The 26,751-nt window shown below is 42.1% G+C and overlaps 1 protein-coding gene across 1 annotated transcript in view; it reads left to right on the top strand.

The window, feature by feature from the left end:
• The window catches only part of TMEM232 (transmembrane protein 232), a 403,406-nt gene that overhangs the window by 156,184 nt on the left and 220,471 nt on the right, over positions 1-26,751 (top strand). The window contains exons 11-12 of the mRNA XM_053699731.1: positions 11,175-11,301; positions 11,650-11,869. Of these exons, the coding sequence (XP_053555706.1) occupies positions 11,175-11,301; positions 11,650-11,869 (347 nt within the window). The remainder of the gene's footprint in view (positions 1-11,174; positions 11,302-11,649; positions 11,870-26,751) is intronic.

Below are 26,751 nucleotides of genomic sequence, written 5' to 3'. Positions count from 1 at the left end.
TAGCTAAGCGTACCACTATCCCTGTCGAGGACAGTTGTGCTTTTCTAGATCCAATGGATAAAAAATTAGAGGGTTACCTTAAGAAAATTTGTATTCAACAAGGTTTTATTCTCCAGCCTCTTGCATGCATTGCCCCAGTCACTGCTGCTGCAGCTTTCTGGTTTGAGTCTCTAGAGGAGGCTCTATAGGTTGAAACCCCGTTGGAAGATATTATTGACAAGCTTAAGGCCCTTAAGCTAGCCAATTCATTTGTTTCTGACGCCGTTGTTCATTTAACCAAGCTAACGGCTAAAAATTCAGGCTTTGCTATTCAGGTGCGTAGGGCAGCTATGGCTTAAATCCTGGTCAGTTGACGTGACTTCAAAGTCTAAACTTCTCAACATTCCCTTCAAAGGACAGACCCTATTCAGGCCTGGACTGAAGGAGATCATTTCTGACATCACTGGAGGAAAAGGTCACGCCCTTCTTCAAGACAGGTCCAACAAATTAAGGAACAAACAGTCTAGTTTTCGGCCCTTTCGAAACTTCAAGAGTGGCGCAGCTTCAACTTCCTCTAACACAAAACAAGAGGGAACTTTTGCCCAGTCTAAGCCGGTCTGGAGACCTAACCAGGCTTGGAACAAGGGGAAACAGGCCAAAAAGCCTGCTGCTGCCTCTAAGACAGCATGAAGGAGCAGCCCCCGATCCGGAAACGGATCTAGTAGGGGGCAGACTCTCTCTCTTCGCCCAGGCTTGGGCAAGAGATGTCCAGGATACCTGGGCATTGGAAATTGTGTCCAAGGGTTATCTTCTGGAATTCAAAACCTCTCCCCCAAAAGGGAGATTTCATCTCTCACTTTTATCTGCAAACCAGATAAAGAGAGAGGCATTCTTACATTGTGTTCAAAACCTCCTAGTTATGGGGGGTGATCCACCCAGTTCCGCAGGAGGAACAGGGGCAGGGCTTCTATTCAAATCTGTTTGTAGTTCCCAAGAAAGAGGGAACATTCAGACCAATCTTAGATCTCAAGATCATAAACAAATTTCAAGATGGAGACTATTCGAACCATCCTTCCTATGATCCAGGAGGGTCAATATATGACTACCGTAGACTTAAAGGATGCTTATCTTCACATCCCGATAAAGGATGCTTATCTTCACATCCCGATACACAAAGATCATCATCGTTTTCTCAGGTTTGCCTTTCTAGACAGGCACTACCAGTTTGTGGCTCTTCCCTTCGGGTTGGCCACGGCACCAAGAATCTTTACAAAGGTTCTAGGGTCCCTCCTAGCGGTCCTAAGGCCATGGGGTATAGCAGTAGCCCCTTACTTAGACGACATTCTGATACAGGCGTCGACTTTTCAAATCGCCAGGTCCCATACGGACATTGTTCTGGCATTTCTGAGGTCCCATGGGTGGAAGGTGAATGAAGAACAGAGTTCTCTATCACCTCTAACAAAAGTTTCATTCCTAGGGATAGATTCGGTAGAAATGAAGATTTACCTAACGAAGGCCAGATTGTCAAAATTTCTAGACTCTTGCCGTGTTCTTTATTCCACTTCTCGTCCTTCAGTGGCTCAGTGTATGGAAGTAATTGGTTTAATGGTAGCAGCAATGTACATAGTACCGTTTGCCCGCCTACATCTCAGACCGCTGCAACTTTGCATGCTTAGTCAGTGGAATGGGGATTACACAGATTTGTCCCCTCTACTTAATCTGGATCAAGAAACCAGGGATTCTCTTCTCTGGTGGCTATGTCAGGTCCATCTGTCCAAGGGGATGAGCTTCGGCAGGCCAGATTAGACTATAGTACAGATGCCAGCCTTCTGGGCTGGGGTGCAGTCTGGAACTCCCTGAAGGCTCAGGGCTTGTGGACTCAGGAGGAGGCACTCCTTCCGATAAACATTCTGGAACTAAGAGCGATATTCAATGCTCTTCAGGCTTGGCCTCAGCTAGCTGCGGTCAGGTTCATCAGATTTCAGTCGGACAACATCACAACTGTAGCCTATATCAACCATCAGGGGGAACAAGGAGCCCTCTGGCAATGTTGGAGGTTTCAAAGATAATTCTATGGGCAGAGGTTCACTCTTGCCATCTCTCAGCTATTCATATCCCAGGAGTAGAGAACTGGGAGGCGGATTTTCTAAGTCGGCAGACTTTTCATCCGGGGGAGTGGGAGCTCCATCCGGAGGTATTTGCCCAGCTGATTCAACTATGGGGCAAACCAGAACTGGATCTCATGGCGTCTCGTCAGAACGCCAAACTTCCTTGTTACGGGTCCAGGTCAAGGGATCCCCAGGCAGCGCTGATAGATGCTCTAGCAGCGCCCTGGTCCTTCAGCCTGGCTTATGTGTTTTCACCATTTCCTCTGCTCCCTCGTCTGATTGCAAAGATCAAGCAGGAGAGAGCTTCTGTGATTTTGATAGCTCCTGCGTGGCCATGCAGGACTTGGTATGCAGATCTGGTGGACATGTCATCCTTTCAACCATGGTCTCTGCCGCTGAGGCAGGACCTTCTACTTCAAGGTCCCTTCAAACATCCAAATCTAATTTCTTTGAGTCTGACTGCTTGGAGATTGAACGCTTGATTTTATGAAAGCGTGGTTTTTCCGAGTCGGTCATTGATACCTTAATTCAGGCTCGAAAGCCTGTCACCAGGAAAATCTATCATAAGATATGGTGTAAATATCTTCATTGGTGTGAATCCAAGGGTTACTCATGGAGTAAGGTTAGGATTCCTAGGATATTATCCTTTCTCCAAGAAGGATTGGAGAAGGGATTGTCAGCTAGTTCCTTAAAAGGACAGATTTCTGCTCTGTCTATTCTTTTGGCTGAGGTTCCAAACATTCAGGCGTTTTGTCAGGCTTTAGTTAGAATCAAGCCTGTGTTTAAACCTGTCGCTCCGCCATGGAGTTTAAATTTAGTTCTTAAAGTTCTTCAAGGGGTTCCATTTGAACCTTTGCATTCCATAGATATTAAACTTTTATTTTGGAAAGTTCTGTTTTTAGTAGCTATCTCCTCAGCTCGAAGAATTTAGGAGTTATCTGCTTTACAGTGTGATTCCCCTTATCTGATTTTCCATGCAGATAAGGTAGTTTTACGTATTAAACCTGGTTTTCTTCCTAAGGTGGTATCTAATAAGAATATAAATCAGGAGATTGTTGTTCCTTCACTATGTCCTAATCCTTCTTCAAAGAAGAACGTCTATTACACAATCTTGATGTGGTTCGGGCTTTAAAGTTTTATTTACAAGCTACGAAGGATTTTCGTCAAACATCTGCTTTGTTTGTTGTCTACTCTGGACAGAGGAGAGGCCAAAAGGCTTCGGCAACTTCTCTTTCTTTTTGGCTAAGAAGTATAATCCGCTTGGCTTATGAGACTGCTGGCCAGCAGCCTCCTGAAAGAATTACAGCTCATTCTACTAGAGCAGTAGCTTCCACATGGGCTTTTAAACATGAGGCCTCTGTTGAACAGATTTGTAAGGCGGCGACTTGGTCTTCGCTTCATACCTTTTCTAAATTCTACAAATTCGATACTTTTGCTTCCTCGGAGGCTATTTTTGGGAGAAAGGTCTTACAGGCAGTGGTGCCCTCAGTTTAAGCGCCTGCCTTGTCCCTCCCTTCATCCGTGTCCTATAGCTTTGGTATTGGTATCCCACAAGTATTGGATTAATCCGTGGACTGGATACACCTTACAAGAGAAAACAAAATTTATGCTTACCTGATAAATTTATTTCTCTTGTGGTGTATCCAGTCCACGGCCCGCCCTGTCATTTTAAGGCAGGTGTTTTTTATTTTTTAAACTACAGTCACCACTGCACCCTATAGTTTCTCCTTTCTCTTGCATGTCTTCGGTCGAATGACTGGGAGGTGGCAGTTAGGGGAGGAGCTATGTAGACAGCTCTGCTGTGGGTGATCCTCTTGCAGCTTCCTGTTGGGAAGGAGAATATCCCACAAGTAATGGATGAATCCGTGGACTGGATACACCACAAGAGAAATAAATTTATCAGGTAAGCATAAATTTTGTTTTTTATTAGGTTGATTCTGCCAGCCAGGGACAATGGTAGTTTTGACCAATCATTCAGGAGCGTCTGGATTTGCCGGAGTATGGGCGGAATGTTAAGTTTGTATATTAAATTAGGATTTGTGTGCAAGTGGATTCCCAGGTATTTGAAAGAGCCCTCTGTGAGCTGAAATTTCAGTGGTTCAGGTGGGGGGGGGTCTTTTGTGTTTTTAAGAAAATCGGTTCTGATTTATCCAAATTTACCTTGTAGCCAGACATGGCTCCAAACTGGTTAAGTATGTTTATAAGTTTTGGAATTTCGGCACTTGGATTTTGTATATACAACAGCAGGTCATCAGCATACAAGGATAAGTGTAAGGAGTGTTTGTCCATCTCTACTCCCTTAAGGAAAGATCTTATATAGATGGCTAACGGCTCTATTGCCAGGTTGAAAAGGAGGGGCGAGAGTGGGCATCCCTGTCGAGTTCCCCTTTCCAGGTGGAAGGGCTGTGATATCTCCCCATTGACTATAACTGAGGTTTGCGTTCTACTATAGAGTGTCTAGATAAGCTTGTGAAAGTCTTCAGTGATGCCAAACTTATCTAGGGAAGTCAAAAGATGACTCCATTCGACTCGATCGAAAGCCTTCTCTGCGTCTATAGCAAGAAGACATGCGTCAGGCAAGGAGTCGACCCAGCCTTCACATTTAGCCTGCCTATAGTGGGCGATTGTTAAGGTTTTACGAATGTTCGCGACCGACGACCTGTTCTTCATAAAACTGGTTTGGTCTATGTGTATAATACTACCTAACACTCCGGCTGTTGGGTTGCCAGTATTGCTGTGAATAGTTTGTATTCATTGTTTAACAATAATGTAGGTCGGTATGACGCGGCTAATCCAGGGTCTCTGTCAGGTTTCATGATTAAGCACATATGTGCATCTGCAAAGTCCGTCGCGGGTTGGGCTGTAATTTTTAGATATGCTCTAAATGACTGTGCTAGGGAGGGACTAAGTTCTTTTTGGAGAATTTTATAGTATTTTATTGTGATTTTATCTGGGCCTGGGGTTTGCCTAGCTTGGCATTCCCTATTGCCTTCTGCACCTCCCTGACTGTTATAGGTGCGTTTAATGGGGCTAGCTGCTCCTATGTAAGGGTTGGGGTTTTTATTTGAGACCAGAATTTGTCTCTTTCTACCGTTGAGGTTGTTTGCTTAGAATAGAGTTCTATATAGAAGAGCATAAATTCCTCAGTGATTTTCCTATTGTCGGTTTGGGGGTGGCCGTTAGAGAGTATGGAGGTAATCAGTGTTTTAGGAGAGCTTAATTTTACCGCGTTGGCCAGTAGTTTTCCCGTTCTATTTCCAAACCTATAAAAACGCCCCTTTCTATGTTGTTGAAAAACTAGATCTTGGTTTTGAAGTATGTTGACCCTATCCTCCTTCCTCTCATATTATTTTTGCCTGGTTTGTTTAGAGGGATGGGCCAGATAGTCATTGTATGCTGATGTGACTGCAGAGTTTGTGTTGGCATCAAGCTTTTTTCGTTTTGAGTTATAATGAGCTGTGAAATTGTTTATGTGTCCTCTCATGACTGCTTTTGAAGCATTCCAGAAGAGTCCAGGGGTATTTTGGTGCTGGGCATTAAATTCGGCATATTCTAGCCAATGTGTTTTTAAGTGTTTTTGAAAATCCAAGTTATTGTACAAATATGTGGGAAACCGCCACACTCCATGTGAAGGGTGTTGGGAGGTGAGACTTAGCTCCAACCAGATAAGGGAATGATCCGAGATCACCACATCAGTAATGTATGTGTGCAGGATTTGTTATTAAGCTGCGGGAAGCATAGAAAATAGTTGATGCGTGACATTGACCCATGCGTCTTAGAGATGCAGGTGAAATCTCTCTGGGTTGGGTTGCGCAGCCTCCATAGGTCCACCAAACCCAGAGCGGCCTTAAATGCTGTGATAGTGGCGACTTCCACCTTGTGTCGTCTATACCCTGTCTGTTTGGAACCCTTAGGTTGCGTGTCGGTCCTACGATCTAGAGGTATGGTTTGTGTCAGATTAAAATCGCCCCCTACTAGGAGGGGACTCTCAGCATGTGCGAGTAGAGTTGCTTGGAGAGTCTCCCAGAACTGAGGAAGTGGTCGGTTTGGACCGTAAACTAAACATAGAATATAGGATTTCTCTGCTGATTGTAGAAGTGCCACTATATATCTGCCCTGTTTGTCAGATTCTAGGAGAGTTACTTGTGCTGCTAACCCCTTTCTCACTAGTATTGCCACTCCCCGCTTGCGTCCCTCTGCAGGGGTGTAGAGTGTCTGGCCCACCCACCTGGTTTTTAGTTTTTTATGTTCAGTGTCAGTCAGATGAGTTTCCTGCAGGAGGGCTATGTCTGTGTGTAGGCATTTGAGGTGCTGTAAAACGAAACTCCTCTTGGTCGGAGAGGGGAAACCTCCCACGTTCCAAGAGACTATTCTAAGTACTTGGGTCATGTTTTACTCTGGGAATGGAAGTTTGTTGGCCCCTTGGGTCCGCAAACAAGGGGAGATACATTGGTGTTCGTGTTAGTGTCCCTTTGGTGAGGTCATAGTGATCAAATATCAGTTGTCTGTGGGGTCAGGTGAGGTTATGTATGGTTGGTTTTGTTACCTGTCTGAATGTAATGAATGACTCACGTTTCCGCTTGTCCACTCTGTGAAGTCTTCTCATGTTAAAGTTGGAAGATGACTGGATGGAGGACCGGAGGCCCCCCCCACACTATCTGTTAGGGGAGAAGGAAAAATTGTATTAGTAGATGCTGTTGTGAGTTGACATCAGCCCCTTGGTTATCTTAGCTGTTCCCTAAGCTATTGGTAGGGGTCATTCGTAGTATGTGTGGGGTTCGTCTATGGGAGGTATGGTTCTTAGGTATATGCGCTATTGCTAAGGGTGGCAGCAAGGAGGGGAAAAATCCAAATGCAAATAACAGTAATTGAACAATAACAAAAACAAGAACAAACAGCCTCCTCGGTACATGTTAACCGGGGAGCTCAGAAACTGAGCCATTTTTCTGTATCTTTGCAGGCTCTCTGTGACTCAGTTTATATTGTGTCTGCAGTGTCCGTGATCTGTCCATTATACTGCCATGCAGCAAAGACATGCAGAGTGACTGCAATATCTTAGTTTCTTGATATTTGTGAAGGTGAGAAAGGGGGCCATTCATCCATCCGCATTGCCTTGCTTTTCCGTATCCAGGTAGTTCTGAAGTTCTCTAGGAGTTCTGAAGAATTTGGCCCCTGAGGGGCTTTGCAGCTGAAGCTTAGCTGGGAACATCAGTGCAGCTTGTCTCCCCTCCTCGTATAGTCGGGAGCATATAGGAGCAAATTCTCTGCACAGTTTGGTGACTTCTGCAGAAAAGTCCTGGAAGAGTAGTAGTTTCCTGCCCTCAAAAAGGAGGTCCCCTGAATTTGCTCTGTAGGCTCGTAGTAATGCTATCTTTTCCTGATAGTTGAGGCACTTAAATATGTCCTGTCGCGGCCTAGAATTTGCCGATTTGAGACCATTATCTGGGCCTATTCGGTGTGCTCTTTCCACATCTATGGGCAGGTGATCAGGGTTCATCTTCAGGAGTCTGGGTAGTGTCAGTGCAGTGAACTCAAGTAGATCTTTATTCTTAACGGTTTCTGGGAGGCCTATAACCCGGAGATTATTGCGCCTACTCCGGTTTTCCAGATCATCGACTTTGTCTTGGAGTATCTGGTTTTGTCTTACAATTTGCCTGATGGAAGTGGCTGCTGTAGTCTGGCGATCTTCCACATCAGATATCCTCTGTACCGCTTGGGTTAGTCTTGTGGAAAACTGTCTCACTTCCCTGGTGAGTGGGTCCATCCCAGCCTGAAGGGACTCCATTTTGGGTAAAAAGAAAGTTTTTAATTCTTGTAGCAGTGCCGTTGAGTCTAAAGTGTTAGTCTCTGGTGTTAGTGGAGAGGGTGGATTTTCAGCATGAGCCTCGGGCGTGTCGCCTTTTGTCTCCTTGTTTGGCCCTGGAGTTCATCTTCCCTTCCAAGGGGGGAGGTATCATTTTAAGGTATTTATCCACTTTCCTGTAGTTATTTACGTGATAATAAGAGGGTAATAGCAGCTTTTACTGCAGTAATTGGAATTGACCAGCAGATGGCACTGTAGGACTGACAATTGTAAGCTGATATGGGAAAAGTCAGAGAAATTGCATAGTCCCAGAGCTGCAATGTTAAAAAAAAAAAAAAAAAAAATATGCTTCTGCAGTTTTCTACTAATTTCCCAGCCACCGTTTGCCAAGTGTTTGAATTTAGTTCAAGAGCTGCAGGGTACTATGATTGCTCTGCTGTTTCATGTAATCACTATACACGTGGTGCAGCTATGTTCCGTGTCTCCTGACCCCAAAAATAGTCCAACACCTCTCTGTGCCCTTTATTTTAAAGTTGTCTCCTTAGGGATTGGTGTGGTGCGTTAGACTGGATAGGGCTCGTGCTTGTGCTGTGTGATAGACCCAGTGTGAGGAGACGTTTTGTATTTAGAGTCAGTAGTAAAATTGTATGGATCTTTTACTTAGCCTTCCATTGCTCCGTGTCTCTATTCAGGCTGCCTGGTGCTGCAATGTCTTAGGGAGCTGAACAGGTGCTGGGAATCTTCCTTGTCGTGTCTCTTGCAGCTGTGTCCTCAGGGATTGCTGTGTGTTTTGCTGACACACGTAGTGAGGCCTTTTCAAAATGGCGCCTGGAGCGCTTAGGCAAAACAGTTAAATGGCCTTCCAGCTCTTCACGCTGCTGTGCCAGCTGGGGAGGGTAGCGGTATCACACCCAGCAAGCTTTGTGCGTGGGAGAGCGGGTGATGGTGGTCTTTTTTTGCCGATTTTGAGGTCGCCTGCACGGAGCTCCTTCTCTCTGCTTCCACCCGCTTGCTCCGCCCAACCGGAAGTCTCCCACACTTTCTTAACAGACCAGATGAAAGCCAGGACAAAACTGTAAACAGCAAATGAGTTAGCAACAGTCTAGCAGAGAAGTTACAAAGGATAAGGGCAGGGCTACTTAGCCTTGGTAATCCAGAAGTTTTGGAACTAGATTTCCCATGATGCTCAGCCAGCTGATGCTCAGTGTCTGAGAATCATGGGCAATTTTGTTTTAACACCACTGGAGCACCAAGGTTGAGAACCCCTGGATTAGGCAGAATCAGTTCGAGATTCAGGCAGAGGTAATCAGCAAACGGGCTAAGAACATGACACATTTGTTAGGCGGAAGAATAATAAAACAGTCCAAGGTCAAATCTGGAAAACTGTTCTTAAGCCAGGGATGAGACAGAAAGAATGGTCCAAAAAACAAGCTGGGTCAAATAATGTCAGCAAATATAATTCCAGAGATTCACAACCTAGGATTAATTCAACAAACAAGCAAAAAAAATAATGCTGATGGTGTCATAAATAGCTGACAGTACACCAAAATGATTAGAAAAAAGATACAAATGGAAGAAAAAACAAAACCTGGCATGAAAAAGTGATGCAATGCAACTTTGGTTGCTAGGGAACAATCTTAGAGTGTTACAACCGGCTACACAGTATCTAGTCTGTGTGATGCTCTGCCTTGGGACGTCAATCAGGTTCAGATCTACACATGCATGAGCTTTTGTCAAGATACCTGATTGAACCCTTGTTCTCCTTAAATGTAATGTTCTTAAATCCTTCATGAGCCTTATTGCAGGTTAATTACAAGAATCAACAATTGACTTAAAGGGACATGAAACCCCCAAAAAATCTTTCATAATTCAGATAGAGAATACAATTTTAAACAACTTTCAATCTCTTGTTCTCATTTGTTAAATGAGCAGCAATACACTGATGGTTTCTAAACTAAACACATAGGAGAGCCAATCACAATCGATATATATATATATATATATATATAAATATATATACAGCCACCAATCAACAGCTAGAACCTAGGTTCTCTGCTGATCCTGAGCTTGCCTAGATAAACCATTCAGCAAAAGGATAACAAGAGAAGAAAGCAAATTAAATATTTGAAGTAAATTGGAAAGTTGTTTAAAATTGTATTCTCTATCTGAATCATGAAAGAAAACGTTTGGGCTTCATGTCCCTTTAAATAATGTTAATACAGTATATACCTTTTCTGTTTTATATATATATATATATATATATATATATATATATATATATATATATACATAAAACCTTGCACTCACCAGCAGGCACACAGCAATTTTTAAAAGAAAAAATGGGAGAGGCAGTTACATTTGGCGCCAAATGGTTAGAGCTGAGGAACTTGTCAAGGTCTCTCCCTTCCTGGGACCCTAACCAGCAACCACACAATGCATACTTTCAAACAAACCAACTGGGAAGCCCCCACAGTGCATTCTGTGGGTGCTGGTTAGGGTCTCAGGAAGGGAGAGACCTTGACGTGGTCCTGGGCTTGAACCGTTTGGCACCAAATGCAACTGACGCTCTCATTTTTGCTTTTAAACATTGCTCTGTGCCTGCTGGTGAGTGTCAGGTGATATATATAGGGGGTTGCTACATTTCTTGTTCAAGAAGAGATTTCTTGGTATTTTAGTGCTGAACTGTGCTTTTTATGCAGGATCAAACCTCATATGTTCCAGGGTGGGCATAGAAACTAGGAGGTTATATGTAGTGGATGGTGGTTAGAGTTTACTGCAGTTGGGGAATGGACATGGTTTATATTTATTACCATTAGTGGGATGTAAGAGATCAGAGAATCCCCCTAATGTAGATACTAGTAGTAACTCAAAGTGGCTGATTTTTACATTTGATTGGTTTATCTTTAGTTTTAGCTTCTCTTATGTATGAATTTGGGACCAGGACAAGGCAAGTGTCTTGCAATAACATAGCAATAAGTTGCAAGAAATTGTTCCAGGATTGTGAATCAAATTGCCCTTCACTTTCAGTGGGATTTGCCATTTCTTGTAACCTTTTGCTATGGGGGTTTGGTTCAATTTTTAAACTTCTGGATCATTTGTGTTAGAGTTGCTGGCATTTACTCTTGTTTTTTATGTTGCATTGTCCTATGGTTTGTTTTGCACACTTAAATTCTATTTGACTGCAGGTTATTTGTTATGTGTATTATGAATTTTTCATGTAGCTGGAAATGTAAGTTTATCTTTTCTTCCATGCTGAATTATTGTTATATTTTATTATTCAACAGGTTGCATTCACTTTTGGCAGTATTTGTTTTGGGAGAAGCTGCTAAATTAAACATTTTCTGTCTGAGAGCCTTAATGGAACTTGGGCAAGATTTTGTCACTTTCCCAGAGCACCAAACTCAAATACAGGTAATTTACTTATTAGTTTAAATATTTATATTATTATTATTTATGGTGAGAGGTATCAGATTTAGTTACTAAACAGTCTGTTTCTCTTTAGATTTATTTATGCTTAAAGGGACATGAAACTCAAATTAAAATGTACGCTCTATCTGAATTTATTTTGATATACAGATGTTGTGCTGTAGTGTAGTATTTTTAGCTGGAAACAGAAAAGTCTACTTTTGCTCCATTGTCTTTTCATTATTTGACACATGAAATAGCACTATTTATAAGATTATTTTACTCACAATGGCATGTGACACATTTTTCCTTTGTGCTGCTGTTAAAATTCTTTTTTTATATATATATAAACAGAATTCAAGCTCGAATATCAGCTCTTTTTTTCCTTGGACATGGGAAGTTGCTCATATTTACATTATGTTACTTTCTGACATCTGCCTGCATGGTACTACATCTGAGATACAAAAGCATGCTTTTATTGGGTTTAAAAATGAAAATCAAGCCACAAGAGAATGCAATGGGGCAAGCTTGCATGAATTATTACATTTGAATTCATCACAGACATCAGACATTAGTAAGTATAACGATTGATCTATTTGTTCATTTTAACATTGTTGTTCCTTTTTGTTTGCTTTAAACATTTTTTAAAGTACTGCATGGTCTACTAAGACACAATAAGGGGCCGATTTATGTAGCTGTGAATGCAGCTGTTTCCGTGCGCCGGAAACATAAGTTAAGAAGCAGCCTCCTTAACTCGTCCGCTACCTCTGAGACGGCGGACAGCATTCATCCCGATCGGTTCCGATCAGGGTAATTGACACCCCCTGCTAGCGGCCAATTGTCTGCAAATTTGCAGGGGGCAGTATTGCACAAGCATTTCACAAGAAATGCTTGTGCAATGATAAATGCCGACAGCAGATGCTGTCGCATTTATCGATGTAGGGGAAACATGATCCGCCCACATCTTCATAAATCGGCCCCAATGTCTTAAAGATAAGGGTTTACACACAATTATGGTGCTTTGTTATAACAGACATACATTTTTTTTAAGAGAAGATGAAAAGATTGACTTCATGGCCAGAATGGACTGTTAAACCTCCAGTCTTCCTCACCTAACCATTTTCTTCCAGACATTTCTACCAATTGGAAATCATTTTCATAAAGGAACATAATTATAATATCCTTCTATTTGGGCCTTTGGGGGGTGGGCAATAAGTGAACAATTTTGCTCTTTATACTTAAGAACCCACATGCCACTTTTTATGCCAATAAATAATTTCTAATGTATTTTTACTCTGCTGAACACAGGATGTTGATATGGGGGAGTTACCATTCTTTATATTGGGCCAGATTATGATTGGAGCGTAAAATTGCTCTTTGGCAAACATGATATTTGTGCTTCACTCAGTAATACTAGCACACACAAATGTGCGGTGGTATTACAAGTAAAGCGCAATGCGAACACGAGCCTGCGTTCACATAGCATGGAAGCTTTGTGCTCACGAGACATACACGGCACATAACCTAGTGCAGCAAAGGGGGTAAGTTGCGCAGCGTTGGGCAGCATATTTAAAATATTTAAAATATATATGTATATGAATATATACATATATATTTATGTGTTTATATATGTACTGTATATATAATTCTCAAAAGTGCAAATAAAGAGCAATCCAGCTTCTATGTAAAAAAGAACGTTTATTCAAGATTTCCAATTAAAAACATAGGTCAAAATAGCAGCAGAAATGAGATGCATGGACACCTCAGGGCTGGCAGGCTTACGTGTTTCGGCATTACGCCGTAATCATAGCATAGGTTTGCCAGTCACAGGTGCATAATTTATACACAGGTCAAATAATCATCATTGGTTAAAACCAACATAGCATTAAACTATAGACACGCCCATATGGTGTAACCCTCACATGCCTGATACAGAACGAATGGTGGACCTCATAGAAACACTCTCAATGTATAACACATAGTGGCGATACAAATAGCCCTTAGAGCTGTGTAATGAGTCTTAAACAGGGCAATTGGGAAATTATATGATGGCACTCAGGAAAAAAGAGAAATAATATGTTCTAAACTATACTATGTTATAATGTGTAAAGTGTTATTGTATAACATGATATTAACCGTATACTCTATAATATATTGTAGTATACAATGTAAATACACCATCCTGTGGATTTGATCTAAGTACATAGAGTATGTATAAATTATCGGCCCACATTCAATAGTGAGTGAATGTCATTAAACACATATATACATACATATAGGAAATCATATAAATTGAGTTAAATTAAGTTAAGTTAAATAGGATTCCAATTGAAGCATGATATTTTTGTTTAGAGAGTAATGGCACTATTGTTGCATTTATTACTATATACTTACATCCCCAAATATTTATATGAGGATAGCGCAGACAATTAAAGTGGTAGTCCATCCCCACAAATGTGTATATATATCATAGTATGGTTAAGGGACTCAAAAACCCCTAGAGCTTACAATTGAATCATGTCGGCCAAATGATACAGTGTATATACATAGAAAAGATATATATACACATATGTACAGAAGAGAGAGATGTTGTGGACCCCAGGTTACCAGTGGTTTATAACACACTACTCCCAATAATTGATGAGATCAAATTCAGAGTTCAAACCCTGAGGGACCCTGTTTTCTAACTTAAAGATCCACAGCATCTCCCTCTTCCAGAGCATGATCTCTCTATTGCCCCCTCTCAGGGAACGGGGGATCATGTCAATGGGTTGCCATCAAAAACAAGATAAATCTTGTTTATGTACCTGAGCAAAATGATGCACCAGGGGGGTAGTAGCTTTTCCCACACGGATTGTTGAAAGATGCTCCCTCACCCTGGATCTAATATCTCTTGTGGTGAGTCCAACATACTGTTTTCTGCACTGTGTACATGTGATACAATATATCACAAATACTGATGTACAATTTAAACAGAAGTTCACTTCATATGTTTTTACTGTCACCGATGAATCAAAGTGGTCAGAAATGATCAGATAGTCGCAGGCTCCACATCTGGAGCTGCCACACCTAAAAGATCCCTTGCTCGTTAGCCAGGCACTAGCCTGGGATATAGGTTTTTTTCAAAACTGTCGGGGACAATATATTGCCCAGGGTACGGTTTCTTCGATAGGAACATCTTAGCCCTTCCTGTACACATTTCATGAGTCTGTCATCGGCAATAAGCATATTGAAGTGATGTCTTACAATCTTACACACTTCTTCATATTGGGAACTGTAGTCGGTGACAAATGTTACTCCTACATTAGTCCCTGACTTCTTGGGTTTCTCCTACAAGAGCTCTGATCTATTGAGTTTGGTAACCTCATAGTATGCTTTCTTGATAATCTTATGTGGATAGCCCCTTTGAATTAAGCGCCTGCTAACATCTTCCATCTGTACTTTACATTCAACCTTATCTGAGCAATTCCTTTTAACTCTAATGTATTGACCTTTCGCTATTGCATATGGCACATGCTTTGGGTGACAGCTTGTAGCATGTACGAAGGAATTGCCAATATGGGTTTTCTGTAGAGGCTAGTGATTGTCTTGCCCTCTCCTGTACTTATCAACGATATATCAAGAAAATTGATCTTATTTTGGTGGGTCTCAAAAGTAAATTGAATTCCCACATTGTTAGCATTGATACGCTGTACAAAAATCCCCAGTTCCATCTCATTGCCTTCCCAAATAAGAATCAAATCGTCTATGAATCGACAATAGAATCTTATATTGTTTTTGTAGGGGTTGATATCACCAAAGATGTGGGACAGTTCCCACCAACCCATAAAAAGGTTGGCGTAAGAGGGGGCAAATTTGGCCCCCATCGCTGTCCCACATCTCTGGAGGTAAAAAATACCCTCGAATTGGGGGACTTCCGGGCGGCGGCCATGACTGGTCGCACTTCTGCAAGCTGCTCCAGCTTTCCTGTGTTATCATCCTTTATATGAAGCATCCAATGTTAAGTTTGGCATCTCTAAAACCTACTATTGAAAGCCTACCTAGCGAGATCATTTTTGCCAGGATCGCTGCTAGCTTCAGAGCCCGGAGCTACATTGAAGTCTAGAACATCGACCACGGGAAATACCCCTGGCAGGATGCTTTACAGCTCCTGTCGTTAGTTTACACTGTGAGTGTATTTATAATTTCCTATTCAGTGTGCTGACCTGCGACTTACACAAAAGATCAATATGGACATGACAAGTGTCAAAGCTGTCTTACAAGCACTGCGTGATCTCCTCTCGGATCACCATGTGGCCTAAGAAGAAAAGATAACAGTAGCATTTAACTCCGGAGGCTTCATAGCACCTCAACAAACCACTTCGGCCAGGTCTGTTCCGGCGATGCACCTAGGTGATAGTGCTCTGGGGCCCCAGCACTATGGACTTACCCTGGCTGAGTCAGATAAACCACTTATTACCGCAGGGCTTATGGTTGGAGCTGAGGCCATTGCAGACGTGAAACCTACACAGATTACCGTCGGCTATACAGCTGATGTAAGATACGGCGAAGGAGATGCAGAAGTGATCCAGTCAGCCTTTCCTTGCACCGAGGAGCATATATATAAGAGAGTTCCTGCAGAACGATCACCCCGAGATCGTAGAGGTACATATATACAATCATGGGGACCCGCAGTGACTTTACCAGTTTGGAAAAACCCCTGTCGCAACGCTGTGAGGCTGTTACATTGGAACGCTACTCAGATTCAGGGACACTATCCTACCGCCATTGCCTATGTAAGGCTCAGACTGTGGGCTACCCGGCGAGCAACTAGTAAAAATGACTATGTCAAGGGGATTCACACTGGAGTTGGTTAAGCTGATGTGTTTATTCAGTAACATGTTAAATATTATATTTACATTCACCCAGCTTTGTTTGCAATTTTTTCCGCTATTATTCTTAGTGTTTATACTGCGTAGTACAGTCTGAATTTTTCAGTGGTTCCCTATCCTTGTGTTATTTCACTTTTGACTGTATATAAGTTATATTTCTCCTCAAAACCTATTTCTACTGATATTGAGAGTTTCCTACAAAACCTAATTTAGCTGCACATTAACCCTCAATTGCACTTGCTCTTGGCAGTTTCATTTCGAAATAGCAAGATAGGGGAGTCTCTTATTATTATCTCACAGGCTGTATTTTATTTTTATTTTTAGAAGCTAGCAAATGACAGCTTTTACATGTAGGTCTGCAGAAGTAGGTACTGTGCTGTATATTAATTTTCTTAGCCTAAACTAACCTCAAGTTATATGTTTACTAAATGCCTATTTTATTGTTATTATAAACTTATTGTGCGTTGTTGCATGGCCTGCGGCCGGGGTGATGCACTATGCGCATTACTACATAACCAGCTTTTATTTTTGGTAGAACATGTGAAATGATTCTGGGTCTGAGGTGAGGTTGTCTATATAAGTAAGTTCTATGCTTGCCTTGCTCATGCTAGACTGTTATATGGAAAGTCCTGAGATTGTCCCTCTCTCTAAGTGGGTCAGCACAGAAAATCTACAGTGTACGATAGCATTATCTTACCTAGCTGGCACCAACTTTTCTAAATTTACCTTATCTTATTAATATTATTCACAGTTGTGGTGTTTATAGCAGATTATTTTAAAGTGTTTACTAAAAAATGAGGTTTATCAGTTGAGATCCAAAAGTGGTCTCCATTATTGGGAATAACCTCCTTCTCTTAGAATTTGCAGTGATGAGGCCCATGAGTGACCTCTTATGTCATCACGGAGGCTAACCAACTATTAGGCATCTGAATTATTCACTATATTCGTGGACTTCTGTTTTAGAAATATACACTGTATACCTGAAACTTCTCGCCATGAGATTTATGTATTTTAGCAATACTGTGTTCTATTGTTTTATGTTTTCTGTATGCCTTATTTCAAACATCAAATAAAAAAAATAAAAAAAAAATACCCTTGAATTCAATGAGGAGAAACATTAACACACGTAGAATAAACCTTTCTTCTGTTAAGTGTGATCAGTCCACGGGTCATCATTACTTCTGGGATATTACTCCTCCCCAACAGGAAGTGCAAGAGGATTCACCCAGCAGAGCTGCATATAGCTCCTCCCCTCTACGTCACTCCCAGTCATTCTCTTGCACCCAACGACTAGATAGGATGTGTGAGAGGACTATGGTGATTATACTTAGTTTTATATCTTCAATCAAAAGTTTGTTATTTTAAAATAGCACCGGAGTGTGTTATTACCTCTCTGGCAGAGTTTGAAGAAGAATCTACCAGAGTTTTTGCTATGATTTTAGCCGGAGTAGTTAAGATCATATTGCTGTTTCTCGGCCATCTGAGGAGAGGTAAACTTCAGATCAGGGGACAGCGGGCAGATGAATCTGCATAGAGGTATGTAGCAGCTTTTATTTTCTGACAATGGAATTGATGAGAAAATCCTGCCATACCGATATAATGTCATGTATGTATACTTTACACTTCAGTATTCTGGGGAATGGTACTTCACTAGAATTACACTGTAAGAAGTACATAAAGCTGTTTAATAACTAGAAATTATGTTTAACGTTTTTGCTGGAATGTAAAATCGTTTTCATTTGCTGAGGTACTGAGTGAATAAATGTTTTGGGCACTATTTTTCCACTTGGCAGTTGCTTAATCTTTTTTCTGACAGTTTCTGTTCTCTCTCACTGCTGTGTGTGAGGGGGAGGGGCCGTTTTTTGGCGCTTTTGCTACGCATCAGATATTTCAGTCAGCAGCTCATTGTATTTCCTGCATGATCCGGTTCATCTCTACAGAGCTCAGGGGTCTTCAAAACTTATTTTGAGGGAGGTAATTTCTCTCAGCAGAGCTGTGAGAATTATAGTTGACTGAGACAAAAAACGTTTATTCTGTAATTTGTTTCCTGCTTTCAGAATTTGTTATCTTTGCTAATGGGATTAAACCTTTGCTAAAGTTGTGTTGTTTATAAGGATTGAGGCTATAACTGTTTCAATTTATTAATTTTCAACTGTCATAGATCTTCTGTGCTTCTTAAAGGCACAGTACATTTTTAATATTATTCTAATTGAATTGTATTCCAAGTTGCAAGTTTATTTGCTAGTGTGTTAAACATGTCTGATTCAGAGGAAGATACCTGTGTCATTTGTTGCAATGCCAAAGTGGAGCCCAATAGAAATTTATGTACTAACTGTATTGATGCTACTTTAAATAAAAGTCAATCTGTACAAATTGAACAAATTTCACCAAACAACGAGGGGAGAGTTATGCCGACTAACTCGCCTCACGTGTCAGTACCTGCATCTCCCGCTCGGGAGGTGCGTGATATTGTAGCGCCGAGTACATCTGGGCGGCCATTACAAATCACATTACAGGATATGGCTACTGTTATGACTGAAGTTTTGGCTAAATTACCAGAACTAAGAGGTAAGCGTGATCACTCTGGGGTGAGAACAGAGTGCGCTGATAATATTAGGGCCATGTCAGACACTGCGTCACAGGTGGCAGAACATGAGGACGGAGAACTTCATTCTGTGGGTGACGGTTCTGATCCAAACAGACTGGATTCAGATATCTCAAATTTTAAATTTAAACTGGAAAACCTCCGTGTATTACTAGGGGAGGTGTTAGCGGCTCTGAATGATTGTAACACAGTTGCAATACCAGAGAAAATGTGTAGGTTGGATAAATATTTTGCGGTACCGGCGAGTACTGAGGTTTTTCCTATACCTAAGAGACTTACTGAAATTGTTACTAATGAGTGGGATAGACCCGGTGTGCCGTTCTCACCCCCTCCGATATTTAGAAAAATGTTTCCAATAGACGCCACCACACGGGACTTATGGCAAACGGTCCCTAAGGTGGAGGGAGCAGTTTCTACTTTAGCTAAGCGTACCACTATCCCGGTGGAGGATAGCTGTGCTTTTTCAGATCCAATGGATAAAAAATTAGAGGGTTACCTTAAGAAAATGTTTGTTCAACAAGGTTTTATATTGCAACCCCTTGCATGCATTGCGCCGATCACGGCTGCAGCGGCATTCTGGATTGAGTCTCTGGAAGAGAACATTAGTTCAGCTACTCTGGACGACATTATGGACAGGCTTAGAGTCCTTAAACTAGCTAATTCATTCATTTCGGAGGCCGTAGTACATCTTACTAAACTTACGGCGAAGAATTCAGGATTCGCCATTCAGGCACGCAGGGCGCTGTGGCTAAAATCCTGGTCAGCTGATGTTACTTCTAAGTCTAAATTGCTTAATATACCTTTCAAAGGGCAGACCTTATTCGGGCCCGGGTTGAAAGAGATTATCGCTGACATTACAGGAGGTAAAGGCCATGCCCTGCCTCAGGACAAAGCCAAAGCTAAGGCTAGACAGTCTAATTTTCGTTCCTTTCGTAATTTCAAAGCAGGAGCAGCATCAACTTCCTCTGCACCAAAACAGGAAGGAGCTGTTGCTCGCTACAGACAAGGCTGGAAACCTAACCAGTCCTGGAACAAGGGCAAGCAGACCAGGAAACCTGCTGCTGCCCATAAAACAGCATGAATTGAGGGTCCCCGGGATCGGATCTAGTGGGGGGCAGACTTTCTCTCTTCGCCCAGGCTTGGGCAAGAGATGTCCAGGATCCCTGGGCGCTAGAGATAATATCTCAGGGATACCTTCTGGACTTCAAATACTCTCCTCCAAGAGAGAGATTTCATCTGTCAAGGTTGTCAACAATCCAGACAAAGAAAGAGGCGTTTCTACGCTGCGTACAAGAGCTCTTGTTAATGGGAGTAATCCATCCAGTTCCACGATCGGAACAGGGACAGGGGTTTTACTCAAATCTGTTTGTGGTTCCCAAAAAAGAGGGAACTTTCAGACCAATCCTGGACTTAAAGATCCTAAACAAATTCCTAAGAGTTCCATCGTTCAAGATGGAGACTATTCGGACAATTTTACCTATGATCCAAGAGGGTCAGTACATGACCACTGTAGATTTAAAAGATGCTTACCTTCACATACCGATTCACAAAGATCATTACCGGTACCTAAGGTTTGCCTTCCTAGACAGGCATTACCAGTTTGTGGCTCTTCCATTCGGATTGGCTACAGCTCCAAGAATCTTCACAAAGGTTCTGGGTGCTCTTCTGGCGGTACTAAGACCGCGGGGAATCTCGGTAGCTCCATACCTAGACGACATTCTGATACAAGCTTCAAGCTTTCAAACTGCCAAGTCTCATACAGAGTTAGTACTGGCATTTCTAAGGTCACATGGATGGAAGGTGAACGAAAAGAAAAGTTCACTCGTTCCACTCACAAGAGTTCCCTTCCTGGGGACTCTTATAGATTCTGTAGAAATGAAGACTTACCTGACAGAGGACAGGCTAACAAGACTTCAAAGTGCTTGCCGCACCCTTCATTCCATTCAACACCCGTCAGTGGCTCAATGCATGGAGGTAATCGGCTTAATGGTAGCGGCAATGGACATAGTACCCTTTGCACGCTTACACCTCAGACCACTGCAACTGTGCATGCTAAGTCAGTGGAATGGGGATTACTCAGACTTATCCCCTTCTCTGAATCTGGATCAAGAGACCAGAAATTCTCTTCTATGGTGGCTTTCTCGGCCACATCTGTCCAGGGGGATGCCATTCAGCAGACCAGACTGGACAATTGTAACAACAGACGCCAGCCTTCTAGGTTGGGGTGCCGTCTGGAATTCTCTGAAGGCTCAGGGACAATGGAGTCAGGAGGAGAGTCTCCTGCCAATAAACATTCTGGAATTGAGAGCAGTTCTCAATGCCCTCCTGGCTTGGCCCCAGTTGACAACTCGGGGGTTCATCAGGTTTCAGTCGGACAACATCACGACTGTAGCTTACATCAACCATCAGGGAGGGACAAGAAGCTCCCTAGCTATGATGGAAGTATCAAAGATAATTCGCTGGGCAGAGTCTCACTCTTGCCACCTGTCAGCAATCCACATCCAGGGAGTGGAGAACTGGGAGGCGGATTTCTTAAGTCGTCAGACTTTTCATCCGGGGGAGTGGGAACTCCATCCGGAGGTCTTTGCCCAAATACTTCGACGTTGGGGCAAACCAGAGATAGATCTCATGGCGTCTCGACAGAACGCCAAGCTTCCTCGTTACAGGTCCAGATCCAGGGATCCAGGAGCAGTCCTGATAGATGCCCTGACAGCACCTTGGGACTTCAGGATGGCTTATGTGTTTCCACCCTTCCCGATGCTTCCTCGATTGATTGCCAGAATCAAACAAGAGAGAGCATCAGTGATTCTAATAGCACCTGCGTGGCCACGCAGGACTTGGTATGCAGACCTGGTGGACATGTCATCCTGTCCACCTTGGTCTCTACCTCTGAAACAGGACCTTCTGATACAAGGTCCCTTCAAACATCAAAATCTAACTTCTCTGAAGCTGACTGCTTGGAAATTGAACGCTTGATTTTATCAAGACGTGGGTTTTCTGAGTCAGTTATTGATACCTTAATACAGGCTAGGAAACCTGTTACCAGAAAGATTTACCATAAGATATGGCGTAAATACCTATATTGGTGTGAATCCAAAGGTTACTCTTGGAGTAAGGTTAGGATTCCTAGGATATTGTCTTTTCTACAAGAAGGTTTAGAAAAGGGTTTATCTGCTAGTTCATTAAAGGGACAGATCTCAGCTCTGTCCATTCTGTTACACAAACGTCTGTCAGAAGTTCCTGACGTCCAGGCTTTTTGTCAGGCTTTGGCCAGGATTAAGCCTGTGTTTAAAACTGTTGCTCCACCATGGAGTTTAAACCTGGTTCTTAATGTTTTACAGGGCGTTCCGTTTGAACCCCTTCATTCCATTGATATAAAGTTGTTATCTTGGAAAGTTCTATTTTTAATGGCTATTTCCTCGGCTCGAAGAGTCTCTGAATTATCAGCCTTACATTGTGATTCTCCTTATTTGATTTTTCATTCGGATAAGGTAGTTCTGCGTACTAAACCTGGGTTCTTACCTAAGGTAGTTACTAACAGGAATATCAATCAAGAGATTGTTGTTCCTTCTTTGTGCCCAAATCCTTCTTCGAAGAAGGAACGTCTACTGCACAACCTGGATGTAGTCCGTGCTCTAAAATTTTACTTACAGGCAACTAAGGAATTTCGACAAACGTCTTCTCTGTTTGTCGTTTACTCTGGGCAGAGGAGAGGTCAAAAAGCTTCTGCTACCTCTCTTTCTTTTTGGCTTCGTAGCATAATTCGTTTAGCTTATGAGACTGCTGGACAGCAGCCTCCTGAAAGAATTACAGCTCATTCTACTAGAGCTGTGGCTTCCACTTGGGCCTTCAAGAATGAGGCCTCTGTTGAGCAGATTTGCAAGGCTGCAACTTGGTCTTCGCTTCATACTTTTTCCAAATTTTACAAATTTGACACTTTTGCTTCATCGGAGGCTATTTTTGGGAGAAAGGTTCTTCAGGCAGTGGTTCCTTCTGTATAAAGAGCCTGCCTATCCCTCCCGTCATCCGTGTACTTTTGCTTTGGTATTGGTATCCCAGAAGTAATGATGACCCGTGGACTGATCACACTTAACAGAAGAAAACATAATTTATGCTTACCTGATAAATTCCTTTCTTCTGTAGTGTGATCAGTCCACGGCCCGCCCTGTTTTTAAGGCAGGTAAATATTTTTTAATTTATACTCCAGTCACCACTTCACCCTTGGCTTTTCCTTTCTCGTTGGTCCTTGGTCGAATGACTGGGAGTGACGTAGAGGGGAGGAGCTATATGCAGCTCTGCTGGGTGAATCCTCTTGCACTTCCTGTTGGGGAGGAGTAATATCCCAGAAGTAATGATGACCCGTGGACTGATCACACTACAGAAGAAAGGAATTTATCAGGTAAGCATAAATTATGTTTTTAAAGTCGACTGAAAAATCAGACCATTCTCTTAAAAAGAAGGCAATAACTTTCATACCCTTTTCATAGGGGATAGAAGAATAGAGGGCAGTATCATCGATGGTAGCCCATCTGTAAGAGTCTTTGCTCCATTGTAGATCTTCTATCAGGTTCACTAGATGCTTGGTATCTCTGAGAAAACTGGGTAATGCCTCCACAAACGGGTGTAATACCATATCCAGCCTTTGGGATATGTGCTCAAACAAGGATCTGATGCCGCTAACAATAGGACAACCCTTTACATTTGTGAGAGATTTATGCACCTTCGGGAGATGGTGGAAAACTGGTGTCACCGAATGTTCCACATAAATATATGTTGCGGTATCTTGGTCAATAAACCCGTTTTCTACACCATCATCTAGAAGATGTTTTAGTTCTCTTTGAAAACTACGAGTAGGATTAATGGATAGTGGCATCTCTCCCACTCCCTCTTCTGGTATATTATATATGTATTAACACATAAATATATATATATATATATATATATATACTGTGTGTGTGTGTGTGTGTATATATATATATATATATATATATATATATAAAGCATATACATATATATTTACAGTTTAAACACAGACCCCAAAGACCACTATGTAAAGGTTCTTTTCAGTGCCTTTTTTACACCCTACACCCCCTCACTTTAACTTTCTTTTAGTTAGTTTTAGGATCGTGTCACAAGGATATCATGGACTATACTTTTATTTATAAGGATTTCTTGAATCACAGGATTGTATTAAGGATACTATTCACATTTTTTGTGATAGTCCTATATATAGCTTATTTCTTTATTTTTTTACATGTGTATATATATATATATTTTTCCTAATATTTTTATTTTTAAATGTTATACATTTATTTTTCTACACCTTTTCTTGAGGATCTCTTCATCACACGGATTCTTTTGGGAATGGACTTGGGGCAATCTAATTTACTGTTTTTTCATTTGATCAATTATGGCATGCTCATTCACCCTATGAGCAACCGTTTAGGTTTAATTGTGCCCTGATAGGTGTTCTTATTTTGACTAACATTTGGTTTTAATGTTGTTGTTTTTTATACTGAATTTGTTTATTAAATTTATATTTTTATATTCTCACATATCTGTCGTCACACTTTAGCCTGAGAGGTGCTCCTAAGCGTCTTAACATTTTCTATCTATATCGATCAAGTTAGGAGATCGTAATTAGTAATCTTGTGTGTTTTGTATTGGTGCTGTGTACTATTTTTGTAGCTCCCCTTGCTTTAACCCCTTTATTGGGTGTTTAATGATAATGATCTCCTGAAAGAGATAACATGAATTGGTGCCTCAGCAGTTCAGGAAAGACACCTATCATAGCACTCTGGATATACCAAGCTCTTTTGTATTGAGCAGCCTTAGAGACCACATGCAATAATATCCAAATCGTGTAAAGCAAATATCTATTGTATAATGCTGTATACAAATATACAAATATGATCATTATAGAAAGGTGACAACGAAATACAGGCAGTCCCCAGGTTACGAACAAGATCGGTTCTGTAGGTTTGTTCTTAAGTTGAATTTGCATGTTGGAACAGGCACTTTTTTTAGTTGGAACTCTAGCCAAACATTTTTTTAGTTTTGGATAGCATAGGGAAAAGTTTGTTTTGCTATCTGTGCCCCTGTTCAGAACATTTCACATCACTTTCTGTCCTTGTGACAATTGGATTTTGAGTATTTGGGGTTATCCTGTAAAGAAGGATTGGCAATAAGGCTCTATTATCTCTGTTTGTAAGTAAGAGTTGTACTTAAGTCGGATGTCTGTAACCCAGGGACTGCCTGTATACTGTTTTTTGACTAAACCTCAGGCACCTCTACACCTTTGTGTTATTCCTTTTTCCATTTCCCTTTGGTCGAATGACTGGGGATTATGGGTGGGGGAGTGACACTTAACAGCTTTGCTGTGGTGCTCTTTTCCTCCTCCTGCTGGCCAGGAGTGATATTCTCACTAGTAATTGAATGACGTTGTTGACTCTCCATATCCTGAAAGAAAGAAATTTATCAGCTAAGCATACATTTTGTTTTTGTTTGGTCCAGGTTTGGAGTATTTTGTCGATTGCGGATGGCTAGGAATTTTTTTTTTTGCACCAGTATAAGCAATCTCAAGCCAAGGCCAAACCTGGCAATCTATTGCACTTTTCTCTGTTCCAGGTCCTAGGGGGTTCTCCTTGGGAGTGCCTTATTTTGGAGGAGCAGATTGGGTTGGCACCTGAGCTCTGTTGGGATGGGTGAGTCCCCCATTTTTTTCTATCCATTTCCTGGGGGCTTGTGGTTGGGGTCTTTTTGTCCCCCCGTCTATCGGACATGTCTGTCACTTGGGCAGATGCGGTGTTGGAGCAGAATCTGAGATATGTTGCTCTGCAGTTTTGTCCTCGGAGCATTCGAGTTACGGTAAGCCTCTTTGAGGTTTCTGTCACACCGCACCATTCCCTGCTCGTTGCCAGGCGCTGTGTCGGGTCGTATGCGTGCAGCGCTGACGTCATTGCCGCATGCTCTCTTCTCCTGATGCAAGTCCGGACGTCTTCTGGCCGTACTTCTGCTGCAGAATTTTCTCTCCTGGACTTCCGCCAGGGCCAACTGGCCTCCTGGGGTACCTCCTGTTTCCACTTCTGCCTTGCTAAAGTCACTCCTCTGCCCCGCTTCCCCATAGCCAGTATGCAGACTCCTCCAGACCTTCCTTCAGTATATGCAGACTTTGCAGATGTATTTGAGAAAAAAGTAGCCGACGTGCTGCCACCCCACCGTCCTTATGACTGCAAGATCGACCTCTTTCCCGGAGCCCCACTTCCTAAAGGGTGGACTTAACCACTCTCCAAAGCTGAAACCAAATCCATGGAGGATTACATCCAAGAGAACCTAGCTAAAGGTTTCATTCGCCCTTCCTCCTCTCCTGCTGGGGCAGGCTTCTTTTTTGTCAGTAAGGAGGATTGTGGGCTCAGACCCTGCATCGACTACAGGGCCTTGAACAACATAACTATCAAGAATTGCTATCCCATTCCATTGATCACCGAACTGTATGACTCGCTCCAAGATGCTCTCTTTTTCACCAAATTGGACTTACGTGGGGCATACAACCTGATTTGTATCTTTCCAGGCCACGAATGGAAGACTGCTTTCAACACAAGATCCGGGCATTACAAATAACTTATAATGCCTTTTGGGCTGTGTAACGCCCCTGCAGTCTTCCATGCATTTGTCAACGATGTCTTCCGTGACCTCCTCAACCGCACTGTCGTCTATCTGGATGACATCCTTGTTTTCTCTTCCACTTTGGAGGAGCATCATAAACACGTGAGACAAGTTCTTCCACGTCTTAGAGACAATTCTTTGGTAGCCAAGCTAGAAAAATGTGTGTTTGATCAAGTTCAGATCCAGTTCCTTGGTTATGTTATCTCGAAAAAAGGTTTTGCCATGGATCCTGCTAAACTCACCACAGTTCTAGAATGGCCTCAACCTACTTCTTTAAAGAAATTGCAGAGGTTCTTGGGGTTCTCCAATTATTAC

The sequence above is a fragment of the Bombina bombina genome, chromosome 2 (genome assembly GCF_027579735.1).
Source record: "Bombina bombina isolate aBomBom1 chromosome 2, aBomBom1.pri, whole genome shotgun sequence".
Classification (NCBI taxonomy): Eukaryota; Metazoa; Chordata; class Amphibia; order Anura; family Bombinatoridae; genus Bombina; species Bombina bombina.
This window is presented reverse-complemented; position numbering and strand designations above follow the sequence as displayed.